This window comes from Centropristis striata, chromosome 9 (genome assembly GCF_030273125.1).
Source record: "Centropristis striata isolate RG_2023a ecotype Rhode Island chromosome 9, C.striata_1.0, whole genome shotgun sequence".
In the NCBI taxonomy this organism is placed as follows: domain Eukaryota; kingdom Metazoa; phylum Chordata; class Actinopteri; order Perciformes; family Serranidae; genus Centropristis; species Centropristis striata.
Window position 1 is genome coordinate 37,291,108 of NC_081525.1, and position 19,101 is coordinate 37,310,208.

General features: G+C 37.5%; 1 protein-coding gene across 2 annotated transcripts; it reads left to right on the forward strand.

Moving 5' to 3' along the window:
* The first annotated feature begins 780 nt into the window (after positions 1-780).
* On the forward strand, positions 781-18,501 carry plin3 (perilipin 3). Of its 2 annotated transcripts, none has more exons than XM_059341505.1 (8): positions 781-907; positions 8,716-8,805; positions 9,705-9,900; positions 10,273-10,355; positions 11,922-12,153; positions 14,355-14,695; positions 15,621-15,839; positions 16,822-18,501. In XM_059341505.1, exons 2-8 carry the CDS (start codon positions 8,737-8,739, stop codon positions 16,951-16,953), a joined length of 1,272 nt encoding a protein of 423 aa, XP_059197488.1. In that variant the 5' UTR covers positions 781-907; positions 8,716-8,736; the 3' UTR covers positions 16,954-18,501. The 2 variants fall into 2 exon arrangements, with proteins under 2 accessions (XP_059197488.1, XP_059197489.1); XM_059341506.1 differs by having other exon boundaries at positions 15,624-15,839.
* Positions 18,502-19,101: the final 600 nt, after the last annotated feature.

Here is a 19,101-nt window from a genome sequence, read left to right on the forward strand (position 1 = left end):
TGCCAAATCATTTTGGAAGTCAGCTCTGTCTCCACTGTGTTAAAGTGTTCATGTGTTTTAGTCTTGTTGGTCATTTAATGTCTTTTCTTGGTCATTTTGTGTCTTTTTAGGTCATTTTGTGTCTTTTTTTGATCATCTTGTGGTCAATTTGTGTCTTTTTTGGTCATTTTGTTTCCTTTTTCGTCAATTTGTGTCTTTTTTTTGTCATTTTGTGTCTTTTTTTTGGGTCATTTTGTTTCTTTTTTTGGGCCATTTTGTGTCTTTTTGTGGTCATTTTGTGGTCAATTTGAGTCCTTTTTTGGTTAATTTTATGTAATTTTTTGGTCATTTTGTGTCTTTTCTGACAAATCCAAAAGTAGCACAGACAGGGAGATGTTTAAGTTGTTCTCTGCTTCATTATTTGTCCAAAATTCGTCGTATCAACTGAGTTTGTATGATCTGAACTGTGCATGTGAGATTCTGTTCAGTGAGCGGGGGTCGCGGACAACATGCATGTTAAATTGGGGGTCGTGACTCAAAAAGGTTGAGAACTACTGATTTATACAATCTATGAATTGATCTCATTACATTCAGAGAATATCTTGTAAAATAAATCATATAAACTTCAGCTCAGTGAGTACAGCAATAAAAACATAAGATGCAATCAATCATTAGTGTGAATTTTTATATGAATTTTGATTTATTTTGAACAGATCTGACAGCTGTGACTGTGACTTCCCTGCTGCGATTTAATTGGCTCAAAGTTTATAAGACAATCCCTCTGCCCGCCTTCCTCTCAGCCCACACTGTGCTGCAGCTTCCCAGTCCAGGAGGAAGAGGGCCTGGTTGTTGTGGGCTGGACCGGTTCACTGACCAACATTATACTGCAGGTCACCGCAGGACAGAGGAGCAACAGGCTGCCAGTGAGGTCAGTAGCTGCTTTAACAGCTCTGTTTTGTTTTAAAGTCAACTTCTCAAATACATGCTGCTAAGCTAACTTGACCTGATGTGCTCTGTGAGGACACATGAAACCACTCACGTTTACTTTACTTACTTTGCTTTTTGACGTCGAGTAGTGTTTCATCTTTCCAGAAGTCATGATAAATAAGAAGGTATCGGTTTAAGAGAGTTGTTGTTTACTGAAGTCACTTTTAAAAGCAGTTCTAGTTTCTCACGTGGGCTAAAGTTCAACAACCATTTACTGGAAGATGACAGCTGCTTGTGTGGCGCAGCGCGCGCCCTATTAGAATTAGTGTTGTGTTCAAAAGCAGCTAAAAATGTTGGAAATCATCCACTCATTATGAATGACAGTTTTCATTTGTTATGAAGGGCCGCTGCTGTTGCATCCTGTTTGTGCCGCGCAAAACTGACTCTTCCTCCTTTATTCTACCAGTTAATGCCAATATGGAGCATTTCCTGTAGTGTGCCTGTCTTTAACCCTTATTAGGACACTCATTGAAATACTTGCAAATTCCAAATTTCAACCCTAGAGAATATTGGAGGATATTACATACTGCCAGAATGTGTAAAAAAAAAAAAAAAAAACAACATGAAAATAATATTTTGAGAAAAAGGTTTACGAGATTAAAGTGGCAAATCTACGAGAAAAAAAATGCACAGATTTATGAGATTTAAAGTGGTGAATCTGGGAGAAAAAATTGCTTTTTCCTCACTTTTTTCTCATAAATCTGCAACTTTTTTCGCACAGATTTGCCACTTTAAATCTCTTAAATCTGCAACTTTTTGACTTGTAGATTTGCCACTTTAATCTAGTACATTTTCAACTTTTTTCTCAAAATATTACCTGAAGTTACCAAATATAGTTCTTAGCCCAATAAAGGGTTAAAGGGGCAGTTCAACTCAAAATAAGAAAAAATAAATTCTGTTTATAAATCTAGATTGTTTTGGTGCAAGTTAATACTCAACAGCAATGTCTATTCCCAGAAATCATGATCTGGTTACTCAAGATAATCCACAAATGAGCAGGTTCTTGTAGGAACTTGTTCCTTTCTAGTATGGTTCCTACATGAAACTACTCACAACAAGGTCTGTGGATTACGATGAGTAATCTGCTCATGATTTCTGAATTATTTTGCCACTTTGAGCACCACAAGCAAAGTGTAATTTAGTTTCATTATCATTATTCGAGATGAGGCAGCCGGTTTCTCCAACACTCTGCAACTCACACCAAAACAATGTAGATTGATAAATAGCACTACAAGTAAGAGGGAAATCACATATCATTTATTTTGGGGTCCCTATAATAGAATGTTGTGCAAAGACAGTGGCCCCTTTATAATGAAGCAATGTCTTGTGAACTCTAACTGTGTGGACATGACCTGTGAGCACATACTTGAATTTCTTTCCCTCTTCAATGGTTTCTTTTGGCTGAACAAATTAGATTTCACAAGATATTGTGTAATGGGTTTTTTCCCCTTTCCTTCTAATTCTTGCAATCATCTTGTGACCCCTTCGAGGACCTGGTTTGCTCCAACTAAAAAAACTCTTTTCAACCCATGCAAATGAATGTCAAGAATCTAGCTCTTTCTCTATTTGGTTAATTTACTCTTTACTGTTTTTTCCTTGTAATTAGAAAGTAAAAATGTCTTTCTTCGCTCGATCTGTCAGGTCAGGGGCAGATGTAGTCTCTTGGATCAAGGACAGCTGTTGGCTTCTTAAGCCAAACACTAGTAGTGATCTTAATTTTGTGTCACCTCCGACACTGTCCCCTATGGCAAGCGCTTTAATAGTTTTGTGGCGATATACCAGCTTGTAGGGGTGTGCCACATCGTATCGTTCACGATAATATCGGTATATTTTTTTATGGTTAAAAAAAATGCATATCATGATATTGGCAACATTCCTACTTGTTGTTTTAATCACAAAAAGCTACGTACTCTCTGCCGCTAAACACATGCAGCTTTCAAAATAAGAGCACAGTGTGTTAACAGAATCCACCACAGAACTTACAAGAAGACTGTCAAAATAAGATGCCTTAAATAAAACATACAATAACCTTTATTCTCCTTTACAAAATTTCATTAAAATATGCCCCCGGAACCCCTAAATGGTTATTTTTATTATTTGCTCATACTCAAGAGTCAAGAGTAATTTTTTTTGTATTTGGCAACTGTTGAGATTCGTCAAGAATATCGTTATCGCAAAAATAGCCTGAAATATCGTGATATTCTTTTAGGGCCATATCGCCCAGCCCTACCAGCTTGTCCATTAAAATCAAAGGTCACATAATCTTTCGGCTCCAAAGGGAACGATGCAGCTGAAAGGAGATGATGTGGCTCAGCATTGTGAGGATTTGACAACAGTCTTATAACACAATAAGAAGAGGAAAGATCACCTTTTTTATGAGCTCTTTGCTGGAATCACTTGTCAGTGAGATGATCATTTCTGAAAGTCGAGAACAGCTTAGTTCGTGTTGCATAACAGCCTTCCTCATAATGTACTGTGTCTCTGAAAATTATCTTGGGTTCATCTCGCATTTGATAGCGGGGAGCTTAGTGTCAGACTTTGCTTTGTAATAAAACCAGTGAAGATGTCATCAAGTGCCTCTCAGAAAAACATGTTGCTCAACTGAGCTGTTGCAACAAAATGCAATTTGCAATCACACAGACTCTGGAACACCACAGGTCATGAAAACATCAGAGTGTTTTATTCAGCCCGACATCTAAAAGAATCTGTGAAAGGAATTAACGGTAGTTGTATATAACGGTCATCCATGGTTGGAGCTGCTTGTCTTCAGTGTACACTGTAAAAAAGAAACTGTTGTTTTTACGGTAAAAAAACGGCAGCTGTGGTTGCCAGAACTTTACCGTAATAAATATGGCGCAACTTTTTGTTATATTACAGTAAAATTATATTAGGACTGGTGATTTCACGCTAACGGTTGCCATTTTATTCCATATTTTACCATAAAAAATAAAAAGTTTTTCCATCAAAAGAAATTGTGCTTTGCCATATAATTGACAAGAAAATACTTTATAAATGCTAAATGCTGCATAGATTAAATATTTTATCATAAAATATTACAGTATATTTCTGTTAGAGATATGGTGTTTAGTACATTTAACAGTGAAAAAAAGTATTTTTACAAAAAATAAATGCAAAAATTACAGTGATGCTTGTATATATATTACAGTATATTTTTTGTAACAAACACAGTGCCAGAGTATTTTACAGTGGAGTAATGTATTTTTCAAAAACACCAAAAACTGTAGAAAAAAAAGAAATACTGTTTTGGCTGATATATACATTTACGGTGTTTCATTGTTACTGAAACTGAATTAACCCATTTATCATTTTACATCTTTTACTGTCGTGGTTTAGCAGTTTTTCACCATAAAATCTACAGACATTTTTTACAGTGTAGTTTTGCTGTCAGCGGTTCCTTCTGACAGGTGAACGTGCAGCCTAATCTGTCTGAGCATTCACTGCATGTCGGCAACAGGTTACAGCTGGCTGGCTGCACTCCTCACACTACCGCTGTATGTTTCACCAGCAGTATGAGCACAAAGGTCACATCCTCCTTTGATTCATCTGCCCTATACATCATGTCAACCTGATGGTTAACAACCAGTTCCCGTAAATACAGGAGGAGTCCACTTATGTCTCTGTGTGCCATCTGGCAGAACACAAACAGATGCCGTCCACAGTTTGGAAGCATCTATCATGCCTCTTTTATTTCTTCGCTCACGTCTCTATGTTGTGTTTTTCTTTATCCATTAATCTGCCAATTATTTATGTGATTAACATTTTGGTTGAAACGTCAGAAAAAAGAAAAAAAAAGCAATTTCTTATCATCGTAAGGCATTCAGTTTATAATCACATTAGACAAAGAAAAGCAGTAAATCCTCACGCTTGAGAAGCTGGAAGCAGATGATTTAGATTTTTTTTTCTCAAACAATAATTGCAGATTAAATGAGAATGGCACTCTGAGAGAGCAGACCTCTGCCAAGGCCAGTGGTGCATTGACATGCTTCTTGTACGGTCCTATAGGTTATTTGTTATTATATGACATCAGAATTCGCAAACAGTGGCGGTTTTAGACCAATTTTACTGTGGGGGCCAAGGAGGGGCCAGTGTTTAATCAGAGGGGCACATTAGCACATTAAAAAATGGCAAAGATGCTATTTAAGCATTCAAAATCTTTGAATGTCTTGAAAAAGACATAAAAATGACCAAAAAAGACACAAAATGACAAAAATAACCAAAATAACTAAAACAGACACAGAAAAAAACACATAAATGACACCAATGACAGAAAAGACACAAAATGACAAAAAAGGCACAAAATAACTATAAAAGACACAACAACAGACACAAAATTACCAAAAAAAGACACAAAAAAGACATAAATGACCAAAAAAAGCCACAAAATGACTTACGGAAGGACTCGTAAAGACATGAAAAGGATTCAAAAATGGACAAAATAGCCCAATAAGACTCCATAGAGTTAAACTATTATACAATGTTCACATTCTGGGTTCCTTTTGTGTACAATGAGATATTGTTTGAACAATTTGACACAGGGGCCACAGCAGGGGCCAAAGGCTTCTTCACAGGGGCAGTGGCCCCTGGAGGCCCCTGTGTAGGACCGCCACTGTTCGCAAAGTTTCGGATTAACAAGTGACCCTATTAACTGGCAACTTTCAACTGAAGCCGTTGTTGTCGTAGTTATAGCAGCTGGTTTCTGATAATACCTGCTGCCTGCTGGCCAATCCAACCCTGTTATAAAGGATTTTTCACATTCTCTTCATCTGAATTCATCGCCTCATGATTATGAAGTCATTGCAAACATTTCCTGATTTGGTAAGACGCTCCGACTTCGTGACATTTAAGCTGTAATGTGGAAACAACATGTGTTGTATTTTATTAATCTGAGCACCTAAACAACACACTGGTGGCTGTTTCCAGTGTTAACATTAGCAATTTGAAGAGTCCCTTTTGGACTCTCGGAAACCATTTTTCACTTTGTCATGACATTATATGGACTTGTTTTTTTGATTCATTAAGAATTAAGAGAAAATTATCAGCAGATTGATTAATAATAAAGATGATTGTTAGTTGCAGTCTTGCAAACTATGAGTAAACCATGATAGAAGATTTCATCCATATCAGCCACTCTAAGACACATTTAGACACATACTTAGTATGCTGATTTAAAATCGACACACATTTTCTCCGCCTTACTTCAAGAAGAATAGAAACTGATATAATTGGACAATTGACTGAATTAATTTTGGGTTTATTTGACCCTTTTCTGACACCCAATTAAGTAATAGATTTAGTTTTTATTCAAGGTGATAACTCACTGTATTAATAGAAGAGGGTAGTTTTCACTTAAAGCAATATTTCACTTGAGTAATTCCTTTGGCCCAGTTTTTATTTAAAGCAATATTTTACAATAGTAGACTTCCAGTATTACTCAGTGTTTCATTTAATAATTTCCAAATGATATAAATGATATTGAGGTCCATTTTGCCTGCATGCCTTCATATGAGCTTGTGAACAATCAATCTCCAACATTAGCGCCTGCTAGTCCTAATAGTTCTTATCATTATTCATGGTTTTTCTTGTGACTCTAATCCATAATTTTACATTCTGGATCCCCAGAATTCTCTCTCATAATTCATCATGTCTCTATTTCTTTTGTTGTAGCAATCAGCATCACCTTGAGAAACTAGAATTTAATAAGGATACTGTAGACATTCTAATGAGTTAAAGTATTAACCAAATAAATCTTGTGACTTTCTTAGGATGCAAAGTAAAAATAATGTAAATCGAATGATGTTTGTTACACAAAGCCTACTTCAGTAATGGCACGTGGATGTGCTCAGACCTGGACTCATGTCAAGCATATGAAATTTGGGCCAGATTGGAAAGTTACAACAACTTCCTGTTTTATGGAGAAATTTTCAAATTGGCTGCCACACCTTAGAAACAGTTCTATATAATCGCAACATTAAACAACTTTTCCATTGTGAAGGTATTTAGATTATACGGACCAAATCTGAAGGTGAATGGGTTTAATCTCTAGGAGGAGGTCATTAAAGCAGCTATTCTCAACCTTGGGGTCGGGACCCCAATTGGGGTCGCGAGATGATTTCTGGGGGTCGCCAAATCATTTTGGAAGTCAGCTCTGTCTCCACTGTGTTAAAGTGTTCATGTGTTAATGTGTTTTAGTCTTTTTGGTCACTTCATGTCTTTTTTGGTCATGGTGTGTCTTTTTTTGGTCATTTTGTGTCTTTTTTTTTTATCATTTTGTGTCTTTTTTGGTCATTTTGTGTCTTTTTTTTGTCATTTTGTGTCTTTTTTTGGTCATTTTGTGTCTTTTTTTTGATCATTTTGTGTCTTTTTTTGGTAATTTTGTTTCTTTTTTGGGTCATTTTGTGTCTTTTTTTGGTTATTTTGTGTCTTTTTTGGTCAATTTGTGTCTTTTTTTTGGTCATTTTGTGGGTTTTTTGGTCATTTTGTTTCCTTTTTTTGGTCATTTTGTTTCTTTTTTGGGTGACCTGAACTGTGCATGTGAGATTGTGTTCAGTGAGCGGGGGTCGCAGACAACATGCATGTTAAATTGGGGGTCGCAACTCAAAAAGGTTGAGAACTACTGCATTAAAGTACAGAGCCTGGAAATGGAAAAAAAAACCAACACAACAACAATAAAATTTCACAGTAAATTCAAAATGACGGACTTCCTCTTGGGTTTAGGGTATGGCTTCAGAGAGTTTATTTAAAGTCTGGGCAAGATATGTGTAAAATGTTAACAAATTTTGCACAAGACCCAAATATTAAACTCCTCACCAGTTCTGATGCGTGCACAAAGATTGGTGCATTTTCTGACATCTTTAGCTCCTTAAAAATGTGGTTCATTTGCATAAATATTAATCACAGCCATTTAAATAGGGCATTATTGGCCCAATGCTGTATGATGCTCATTATGCATGATTTATGTCTTTAAATGTAACACTTCGATATGCTTATCCTACACATTGATCCTCATTAATCCCACTTTTAAAGAGAAAGTTGGCCAGCCTCTAATGGTAAGACTTTATTATTCATAGATGCTATATACTGTAGTTTTTAAAATTCAAAATAAAGCTGTGGTAATTAAACAAGAATAAACTAAACTCCATGTGTCATCGTCCTTTCTTTTTTTCCCCACTTTCAACCTTGACATAGTGTAGAGACTACAGTGTTTGCTTGGCTGCACCATTATATTTATAAGAGCAGTTTCATCCTTGTTGCATCATGGTGTTGACAAATGAATTTAACATGGTTGAGTTGACTTTCTGCCCATATTCTTAAACCGTCTGACAGGACAGCGATTCCATTTCCAAATCCATCCATCCATCCATTTATTATCTGTAACTGCTTAGGATCGTTGGAAGGGCTGGAGCCGATCCCAGCTGACATTAGGCGAGAGGCGGCTCCACCCTGGACAGCTATCACAGGGCTGACACATAGACACAGACAACCCTTCACACCCACGGCTGTTCAGAGTTAAATGTTAAAATCTGCAAGTCTTTGGAGTCATAAAACATGCAAACTTTAGTGGGTTCAAACCTGACCGTGCCACCCCGTTTCTAAATTCTTAAGACATTTCTCCTCTGCAAGATAAAGTATATCAGCCACTTAAAGAAAGAATATCAGAGATGTATTTCATCATGCATACCGAGCATGTGAGGTGAATCTCTGTATCTGACACTCTATATTCCATGTCAGAGATTGAATCCAGCAGTCACAATGGCAGACAGTGGGAAGACTAATGAGACTGGAGCCGCAGCAGCAGAACCAGCTAATGGAGACCAGCAGGTGAGGAGAACAGTGACCCAAAATGACACGTATTACAATACCAGGGCATATTATGAACTCATTTGACGCTTGATAAGCAACTCTGTGGAATCAATCATTATCCCTAACATAATACTTAAACCCTGCACTGAACAGAGCTCTACTTAAAGGAACATTCCACCGTTTTTTCATATTAAAACATGTTATTCGGTCAAGTAAGACGAGTTGATACAGACCTCTTGCGTCTCAATGCGTGCACTCAATCGCCCTGGCGCGCGGCGCCACTTGGCTAGCACTTAGCTTAGCCCAGTTCATTCATTAGGATCCAAACAGATGGACAGTTAGAAGCGACCAAACTCCTCCACGTTTTCCCTATTTAATACAGAATAGCACTTGGGAGCACTTCGACTCGGCGCAGTAATATCATCACTCCTGAAAAATCTTCTCCCCTCAGGAGTGATGATATTACTGCGCCGAGTCGAAGTGCTCCCAAGTGCTATTCCACCATACATTATAGTTATCCTTTTTATCCGCTTAGAAAAGCGCCACGTTTTATTTTGTGTCGCCATACTTGGTCGTTTAACTACTCGTGTAGCTGTATTTAAATAGGGAAAACGTGGAGGAGTTTGGTCGCTTCTAACTGTCCATCTGTTTGGATCCTAATGAATGAACTGGGCTAAGCTAAGTGCTAGCCAAGTGGCGCCGCGCACCAGGGCGATTGAGTGCACGCATTGAGACGCAAGAGGTCTGTATCAACTCGTCTTACTTGACCGAATAACATGTTTTAATATGAAAAAAACGGTGGAGTGTTCCTTTAAACCCTGCACTGAACAGAGCTCTACTTAACACAGAAAATATATATATATTTCACTTTTTTTATGTCTTGTCAATGTCAGTTATGGTTGTTTTTTTTGTCCTAGAATGTTGTTTCCAGAGTGAGCAATTTGCCTCTGGTCAGTTCAGCTTGCGGGGTGGTTTCCAGCGCCTACAGCAGCACCAAAGACAGCGTGCCCTTGCTGAAGGGAGTGATGGATGCAGCAGAGAGTGGGGTCCGAACCCTGGGAGCAGCTGCCACGACAGGGTCCAAGCCTCTTTTGGACATTATAGAACCACAGCGTGAGTTTTTCTCTCTGTGCAAAATATGATGTAATATATATGCAATGATGGTGTACTATAAAAGAATATTGCAAGCGTGTTGCACATTAAAGGTGTGAAACCGGTGTCAGGTCCTCTTGTTACCTCGGGCTGGAATTCAACAAGGATAAAAATAGGTTTCTTCTCCTTCTGAAAACAAAATTTCCAGGTCGTTTACTGTAGGTAAACATTATTTTAATCCCTAGAACCCTTTAAATTCTTACTTTACTGTAAACATTAAACAATTACTGTGTTTGTTACTTCCTGCTGATTGAGTTCACAGAGGATTCTTTTCATTTTCAAAGCAATAGTCCTCTTAAATTATTGTGAATTTCTGTTGTGCACTTTTTTCAGTTGCTACAGTGAATGAGTATGCCTTGAAAGGTCTGGATAAGATGGAAGAGACGCTGCCTATCCTTCACCAACCAGCAGACAAGGTCCGAAATAATGCATTTAAATTCCTATTCACTGTTCAATTAAAATTATTAATTCATGGTTCCCACAGGTCCTTGAAATGCTTGAAGGTTTATCATTTCAGGGAAGAAATTCAAGCCCATGAAAGGTTTTTTTAAATAGCCATGAATAGGCAAAGGTTTTTGAAAGTGCTGGAATTTATATGTCTTGAGCAAGAATAGAAAGGAAATGTTTTTTATTTGATTAGATTTTTTTAGTCATGCACGTAACCCAGCAAAATTGACAAGTGTTCAAACTTTAAGCCTCTCTATCTTTAATTTTTGTCTGTGAGACTCTGTAAAGCCGATTAGTTCTCATTATCAAATTTCTCAGTGTTGTAACAGTAATTGCCATTGATCCATGTCTTAAACTTGAGTCCTTGAGTTTAAGGGAATTGGGCCTTAAACGTCCTTGAAAACTCCTTGAATTTTATCTTTAAGAAGGTGTGGGGACCCTGTCAACTATAATGTAACCCTTTATTCCACTAGGTTGCTTTACAAAGGAAAAGGCCATACTAAAACGTGATAAATTGCACATTCATGTATCAAGACACATCAGACATCCCTCTGGTCATTATGTGGCCTTAATAATAAGTTGTATTACACTCCAGGTAACCATAGCAACAAGGTTTACACTTTACAACATGTGAACAGTTACTGTTACACCTTAGTAAATATAACTAAGCCAGGGTTTAAACTAAATATAAACACGCTCTGAAAAGAAAGCTGATTTGACCACAGTCTCTTTTTCCTTTTATGTGTCGGTGGTATAAATGGGATAAAACAAAAATTCTGAAAGTGCAACTCCCACTTACATTTGAAGTCTTATATTTGGGAAAAGAGAACCAGGAGATTACAAGGTCAGGACAAAAATACATATTTCGAATAATGTTGGTGGCGGCTAAAAAGGCCATCACCAGAAAATGGCTAAAAACAGATGCACCAAAAATAGAGGATTGGTTAGGGGTAATGCTGGATATATATAGAATGGAGAAACTGACTTTCTCAACTAGACTAAAAACAGATACTTTTATAATATACTGGAAAAACTGGGTTGATTTTGTGTGTCCATTGAGAGCAGACTTTGTACAGTAAGGGCACTGTGTATTGTAGATTATTGACCCCCTTGGTTCAGGCTACAAATTTGTTCATTGTTCATATGTTTATTTGATATGTTTACCCTCCAACGGGAGAAAAAGGGACGATGCAAGAGAGGTATGAAAACAAGGATAGTGGAAAAAGGTTTAATTTTACTTCTACTGTAACGTTACTTGATAATTTGTGTCAAACTATGTCTCTGCTCTGTGGTGGAGAAGTATGTGAATATTCTACTAATGTTGGAAAATTGTACAGCACATGTAAAATGTCGTTGGAATGTTGATATGTGGAATCAATAAAAAAGATAATTTAAAAAAAAATGGGATAAAACACTCCGAAGTATCCTCACCTTACTGTGAACTGCTGCCTGCACGCCAAGTTGCCTCAAATACATAAAAGCACCTCCATTACTCTCCTAGCATGACTCATAATCTGCTCTTTCTTCCTCCTCAGGTGGTGTCGGACACTGTGGGCATGGTGTACCAGTCGGTGGCGGGGGCCAAAGATGCCGTAATGGGGGCTATGATGGGCGGCGTCGAGCTGACCCGGGCAGCGGTCAGTGGAGGCATCATGACTGCCATGAGCACCAGGATGGGCCAGATGGTCAGCAGTGGGATGGGCCTGGCCCTGAGCCGATCCGAGGACTGGGTTGACCAGAACCTACCACTCACTGAGAGGGAGCTGGGTCAGTAGCTCTCCTACATGTGGAAAGCATAATGAGTCCATAAAAACCAGGGGAGGTGACAAACCCATATGGCTGCTGCTGAGGTGTGTTTTGACAGTTGGATCAAATGAAGCTGAAACAAGGCTGTAGTTGGAATTAATTAATTCTGAACAACGAGTGGCCAGTTTGTTAAGAGTGTATCACAGATGAATGTAAATAGATGTGCTACTTTTTCCCCACTTTTACTCTAAAACTGATAAGATGATAAAAAAAAATTAGGGCTTCAAATTTAGGGCTTAACCAAACTCAGTTCTGCCAATCAAAGTGGGAAAAAGTTGGTTATTTTTTTTGTTTTTCTTTATACTTAAAAATATATAAAATAGAATAAATTGTATTTGCTGTAGTTCCACATTGGCATATTAAAAGAACATATGTGGTATCCTCATCTACTTTCAGTTCAGCATTAATATGACTGAGGTTCTGCTTTAATAGGGAATATTTTAAAGTTTAAGCACAACAATTGTCCCTTACATTCATCCAAGTTTAATTTCTTACAAAATCAAAAGTTGGTTATTTTTTTTGTTTTTCTTTATACTTAAAAATATATAAAATAGAATAAATTGTATTTACTGTAGTTCCACTTTGGCATATTAAAAGAACATAGATGTGGTATCCCCATCTACTTTCAGTTCAGCATTAATATGACTGAGGTTCTGCTTTAATAAGGAATATTTTAAAGTTTAAGCACAACAATTGTCCCTTACATTCATCCAAGTTTAAATTCTTACAAAATCAATTGTTGCTTGCATTACTGCCATTCACAGAAACTTAATTAATTCCATAATTAATATGGGTAAATGATGGCATTTGCCATTCACTATGAGAGTCAGTGGCCAGCACTGTCCTTGCTTTACTGATCTATTGATCAAAGAGCAAATTTGATGAGGCTGTCCAAATGAATTACTGTTATAAACGCAACACCAGGTGATGTGGGGAAGTGATAAAAGTGTTATATTCTACCACCGTGACTGGATCAGAACACATGAATGGTTGATGCTATTCATAGAGACGTAGGCAGGACATCCCAGCTAACTTCCCCTCTGTTAACTTGGCCCATAAAGCACAGACAATTTCCAACACTCACAGCTTTGACACCTGCTACAATGATGTCATGTTATGATGACAACCTGCCATACTCCAATATAGCAGTAATACTCGAGAGGCCATCTTTTTCACTGATTCTGGATATGAAAAATATGCAATAGCAACCGTTTTCATCGGCAGTAGCAAAGTGCCCATAATGGCAGTACTTGTGGGATTTTGGATTTGTTCAGTGGTTACTGGAGCTTTTAACAAAGGCAAAAGGATACAGTGAGAAGACTCTGCATATCCCATAGCTTCCCCCAGACTGATGGCTGAGGGGAGTTAGGTGGCTCTCAAGTCTTTTTGTCTCTGTCCTGAACAGATGCTTTAACTCTGTCAGAGTCAAGTAGCCCGATTTGGAACAGATGCACCGGTTAGCACAGTGGGAGGGAGCCAATTGTGCCTCCATCCATCACTAATAACAACACCACCAGCCCGTGCCATGAAGGATGTACATATTCTGAATTTCTTCAGTGAATTTCTTCTTGACATTGCAGTTAAAACTAAAAGACAAAAGGAGACCTTAATTATTTAATCTAATTTCTACAACATAAAACATACACTTTGAATATGTATGATTTGATATGACATGAAATTAATATTATTCAATAATATTGTTATTATTTTTTATTTTTTATTTTTTTTTTCCCTTCAAATCTCTAATGCTGGCCTACAAAGTTGTCTCCGGTACTGCTCCTACCTACTTGAACGCCCTGATTCAGACATATGCTACCTCACGACCGTTGCGCTCTTCCAATGAACGGCGCCTGGCTCTGCCCCCCGTTGGTCCAAGGCAATCCAGACTCTTTGCACTTCTTGTTCCCCGCTGGTGGAACACACTACCAGTTCCTACCAGAGCAGGGGCGTCCCTCTCTACCTTTAAAAAAACTCCTGAAGACCTTCAGAGAGCATCTTCTCTCCTAGACCACATAAGTCTACTCCTCAAAGAATTGTCACTAGCACTAATAGCTCTTATTGCACTATACCTTGATTGTTTGCTTTTTACTCTTCCTGTAAGTCGCTTTGGATAAAAGCGTCTGCTAAATGACTAAATGTAAATGTAAATGATTCTCTCTCAGCTGCTGTGGCTGAACCTGCCCCCAGTGAGGTGACGACCCCGGCGCCCAGCCCCAGCTACTTTGTCCGCTTGGGGAAACTCTCTGCCAAAGTACAGGAGAGAGCCCTACAGCAGTCCCTGGTCCGAGCACGGCATGCCAGGGATGCCACCTATACTACAGTGGCTCAGATTACCAGTACGCTGGACCTGCTGGAGAAGGCCCGTACCAGTCTGGGTACCGCCAGTAACCAGATAGGAGGAGCCTCAGAGCAGCTGCAGCAGCGTTGGACAGAGTGGCAGCAGAAGCAGGCTGGAGCTGGACAGACCGAGTCCCAGCCAGATGGGAGCAGAGATGAAGCCGAGGTCAGGGCTGAAGCATTTGGGAATTGACTAAATGGTTTCTAACCAGATTATTTTTGCATTTGACAGCATTTACAGTGTATATACTGTACAGCATGTATACTCTAAAGCAGGGGTGTCAAACTCAAATACACAATGGGCCAAAATTTAAAACTTGAATAAAATCGCGTGCCAACATTGAACAAATAAACCTTTTAATATATACCAAACATGTTTTGCTTTAACATTAAATATGGAACCAGCAACGCTTATAAACATACAATATATAACTAAATAGTGCAGACATGCAAAATCAAATTTCAAATAAAAAACACATCAATGTCATTAATTTATTAAATAAAAATTAAATAAAAATTGTATGCCTCTTTTCTATTTGCATCCTTCTGATTTAAATATCAAAATAAAGTTTTTCAACAGGTTAATACATTTAAAAATAAAATAACAATAATAAATCAAGTATTAGCGGTAAATGCGCCGTATAATACCGGCAGGTCAGCTTTTATAGTACAATAATTATATAATAATTTGGTATTGCCTTGCGGGTCAAATAAAATTACACTGCGGGCCAAATTTGGCCCGCGGGCCAGAGATTGACACCCCTGCTCTAAAGCGACTTGCAATAACACATGAACAAATGAAAGAAATCTTACAGCATGGTGGGGATGAGAGAAAAAAACAGGAATCCTGAAATTACCAATTAATCTGACTTGTATTTTAGAAGCTGACATTGTATTGTATTGATCCCAGAGATTCATGTGCGATAGGAGTGATTTTACATTGTTTCATCAGGACTGGGATGGTATGGAGAAGCTATCTAGGTGTAAGGAAGGCCAGAGAATTGGGAGGAATGGATATGTTCCATCTATATTATATAATATGCTAATGCTTATCATCTATCTCTACTTTTATTTCATCTTTCTGTTCACAGCAGCTGGAAGGGCGAGTCCTCTCCATGGTGCATGGTCTGAGTGACCAGCTGAGATCAGCAGCAACCAATGTGGTCTCAACTGCTCAGGGTCTGCCGGGTACAGTCCAGGACCAGCTCACCAGCGCAAGGCGGTCAGCTGAAGAACTGTACTCCTCTCTGGGGAACACCAGCACCATCACGCCCCTCCTTCTGGAGCGGAGCCGCCATCACCTGATCCAAGTACTAATTGCACCACGTTGTCCTTACCGCAGTGTTTTGTTTTGCTACATCAGCATAGCTAATAATAGCGCAGTGCTTGAAGTTGTATTTTCTTTCTCCAATGCCATCACTTTTCAATATATATTACCTTATACACTACTGGTCAAAAGTTTTAGAACACACCAACTTTTCCAGAATTTAATTGAAAATGATGCAGTTTAATGTCTCAGTGTACTCTGAAATTAATGCACATTTGCAACATTTAAAATTCTTTATTGAGCATGATAGTGTTTTGAAAGTTAAAAAAAGATTCAAAATCACATTTTATGTTGGACTAAAGGACTAAAAAAAGACAGAAAATGACCAAAAAAAGACACAAAATGACAAAAAAAGACACCAAAAGGCACAAAATGACCAAAAAGCCACAAAATGACTTACAAAGACATGAAAAGAATTCAAAAATGGACAAAATAGCCCGAGACTCCATAGAGTTAAGTTGTTAATCCATTTCTTGTTCCCTGAAAAAGGCCTACTTGTATAATTCTGAAATGTACATTATTTTTCAGTTTTGGTTAACCTTACCTTTTTTTATTTACCTCTGGCAGTTCACCACTTACCTTTGTACCCTTTCAAGCTGTTCATTTGACTTGAACTGCTTGAATTTCAATAAAAAACTGGAAAAATTGGGGTGTTCTAAAACTTTTGACCGGTAGTGTATATTGGTGCTTGACTACTAAAAACTCACAAAATCTGATTGGACAGGAATTAAACAGGAAATGCCGGCAAAGTTTTTCATAAACAAATATCCACCAGGGGTGTTTGCTCATTCATATGCATTTATGAAAACTAGGACAGTTGAGCTTATGTTGTATTTAGTAATATACACATATAACCTCAGTATTTCTCATCCACAATAATATTAGCATATTTTTAATAAAGTGTTTGTTGTGATTATGGTCACATGATATTGTTGAAAGTGACATTAGTTTGTGCTTGTTCCCAGGTTCAACAGTCTCTGGATGGTGTTGTGGATTATCTACTAAACAACACACCACTCAACTGGCTGGTGGGACCTTTTGCCCCACAGCTGACTGAGAAGGCAGAGGGAGATGTGGCGATGGAGCAGAGCAACTAGACTTTTTAGTGTTTCTCCATGAGTTAATCAACATGGTGACAGGTGACTGTTACTGTAGCTGGACCACTTAAAAAAACCATATCTGCTTGCTTTAACAAAAGAGGCCTTACATTTGTGCAGTCATGTTTTTCTTCATGATGCGCTAATTTTTTTAAAGTAACACTACATTTGTGATGTAGAAGATAATGTAGTTTAATCATAACTACAAAGTCTGATTTGTGGTCGTACAGAATGTACAAGTATGCACTATGATTTATCCTAACAGATAAAAGTATTTTTACATATGTTGAAACCCATACTAGGGTTGGAAAAACTTGTTTGTGCCTGAAAAGAATTCAAAGCATTCCCAGAACTAAGCCGAATTTATATTGCCTGTCAACATCAAGATCACCTTAATGCCCTAAATTCCATTTCGTGTGAAAAGAACAAAAGCATGTGAATTTAATGGAACACTTCACCCCAGAAACAAAACATACATATTTTCCCTCCTAAGGTTAATTCATCAATCTAGATTGTTTAGATGTGAGTTCCTGAGAGTTGATAATATCAGTCATCTGTATCTGTATTCTCAAATATAATTGGACTGAATGGCATTTCACTTGTGGTGCTCAAAGCTCTGAAAAACACAACAGCAGTGTCTCATTCCTGAAATCATGACCCCGTTATTCAAGATAATCCACAGACTTTTTATTCTATACGTAGCTTCATGCAGAAGCTATTTTCTTACTAGTATAGTATAGTTGAACACCACAACATACAAGGAATTTGACATTTGACAAATTTGACAAGACAAACAGTTAAACACAGGATAAACAGATCAATAAGTTCAAGAAAAGGTGCACAAATAAACAATAAACAGAAATGTACATATATACAAATAATTATGAAAAAGCAATATATACAAGTAGTGGATGATTGGTCCGGTGTATATATGGTGAGTAATACACATATATACTATGCATAAACATATACATACATATATTCATATCAGGGATGGGCAACTTAAATGCTGGAGGGAGCCACAATTTTTCGCTGACACTACCACAGGGCCACATACAGGACCGTACTCTTAACAAATATGATGAAACTGCAATTTCCGATATGTTAACAGTGCAGTAATTTAACATATTTCATGCTCAAATGCATGTATGACAGTATAGATAGGAATGCAAAAAGTTTAAAGCAAATTAAAAAAAAAAACACTTGCATTTTTACACTGCACTTTTAAGATTTCATGCTCAAATGCATGTAGTTGTACTGAGGGCCACTTCAAGTGAGGGTGCGGGCCCTATGTGGCCCCCAGGCCTCCAGTTGCCCATCCCTGATTCATACCATTTTTGACAGAAATATCTATTTTGTTATTTTGGGGTGGTCCGTTTAATGAAATGTAAAGTTCAGTGTGTTCATTTGTTTTTAGATTTAGATGTCTAATTTCAGTATTTCCTGCCTGAACCTTGATGGGTTTATGGACGCAGCTAATGAACTGGCAATGAGCTGACATGTCAATAACAATAAAAAAAAATTGACACAGCCCAGTGTTGGTGTCTTGCTTGAATAAAACCAGTGTTATTCCAGAGTATTGTTTTTGGGTTTTTTTACACTTTATTAAAGCAACATGGTGCAATACAAGACATTACACCAACAAAACGCCGTCAGGGGGTTTCAACAATAAAGAGGCAAACTTCCATTTGAAATCATTGTAAAGTGTACATAAATTCAGTTTTTTTATAGCTTTCATGTTGGTAGATTTCTTAATAGACTTAATATATTGTTTGGTTTCATTCTCAAAGACAAGAAAGAGAGGTTTTTGATTAACGTAACAACATTTATGGATATGCCATTTGGCTAACTGTATCATGAGATTGTTTTTCTTTTGCAAAAGATTCAAAGCACAGGGACAAATGAGGTTCAATTGAAAAAGAAATCAGGTTACAAACATCTTCCCATAATTTAGTTGAGGAAAGACAAGACCAAAATAAATGAAAAACATCTTTTCAGGGTGTCCTTCACAGAAAGAGAAATTTAAGTCTGTCTTTCTTAAATTGTTGTAAAAAAAAAAAAAAAAAAAAAAACTTTAGATGGGTAAATTCTGTGAGTTATCTTAAAAGATACTTCTTTAACCTTATTATTGATTATATATCCAGCAGG

What these genes read in the sequence shown, in the direction of transcription:
- plin3 (XM_059341505.1), top strand. Translation starts at nt 8,737, where the DNA reads ATGGCAGACAGTGGGAAGACTAATGAGACTGGAGCCGCAGCAGCAGAA. An exon ending in GGACATTATAGAACCACAGC is followed by an intron (nt 9,901 to 10,272) that starts GTGAGTTTTTCT and finishes CACTTTTTTCAG; the next exon opens with TTGCTACAGTGAATGAGTAT. An exon ending in GCCGCCATCACCTGATCCAA is followed by an intron (nt 15,840 to 16,821) that starts GTACTAATTGCA and finishes GCTTGTTCCCAG; the next exon opens with GTTCAACAGTCTCTGGATGG.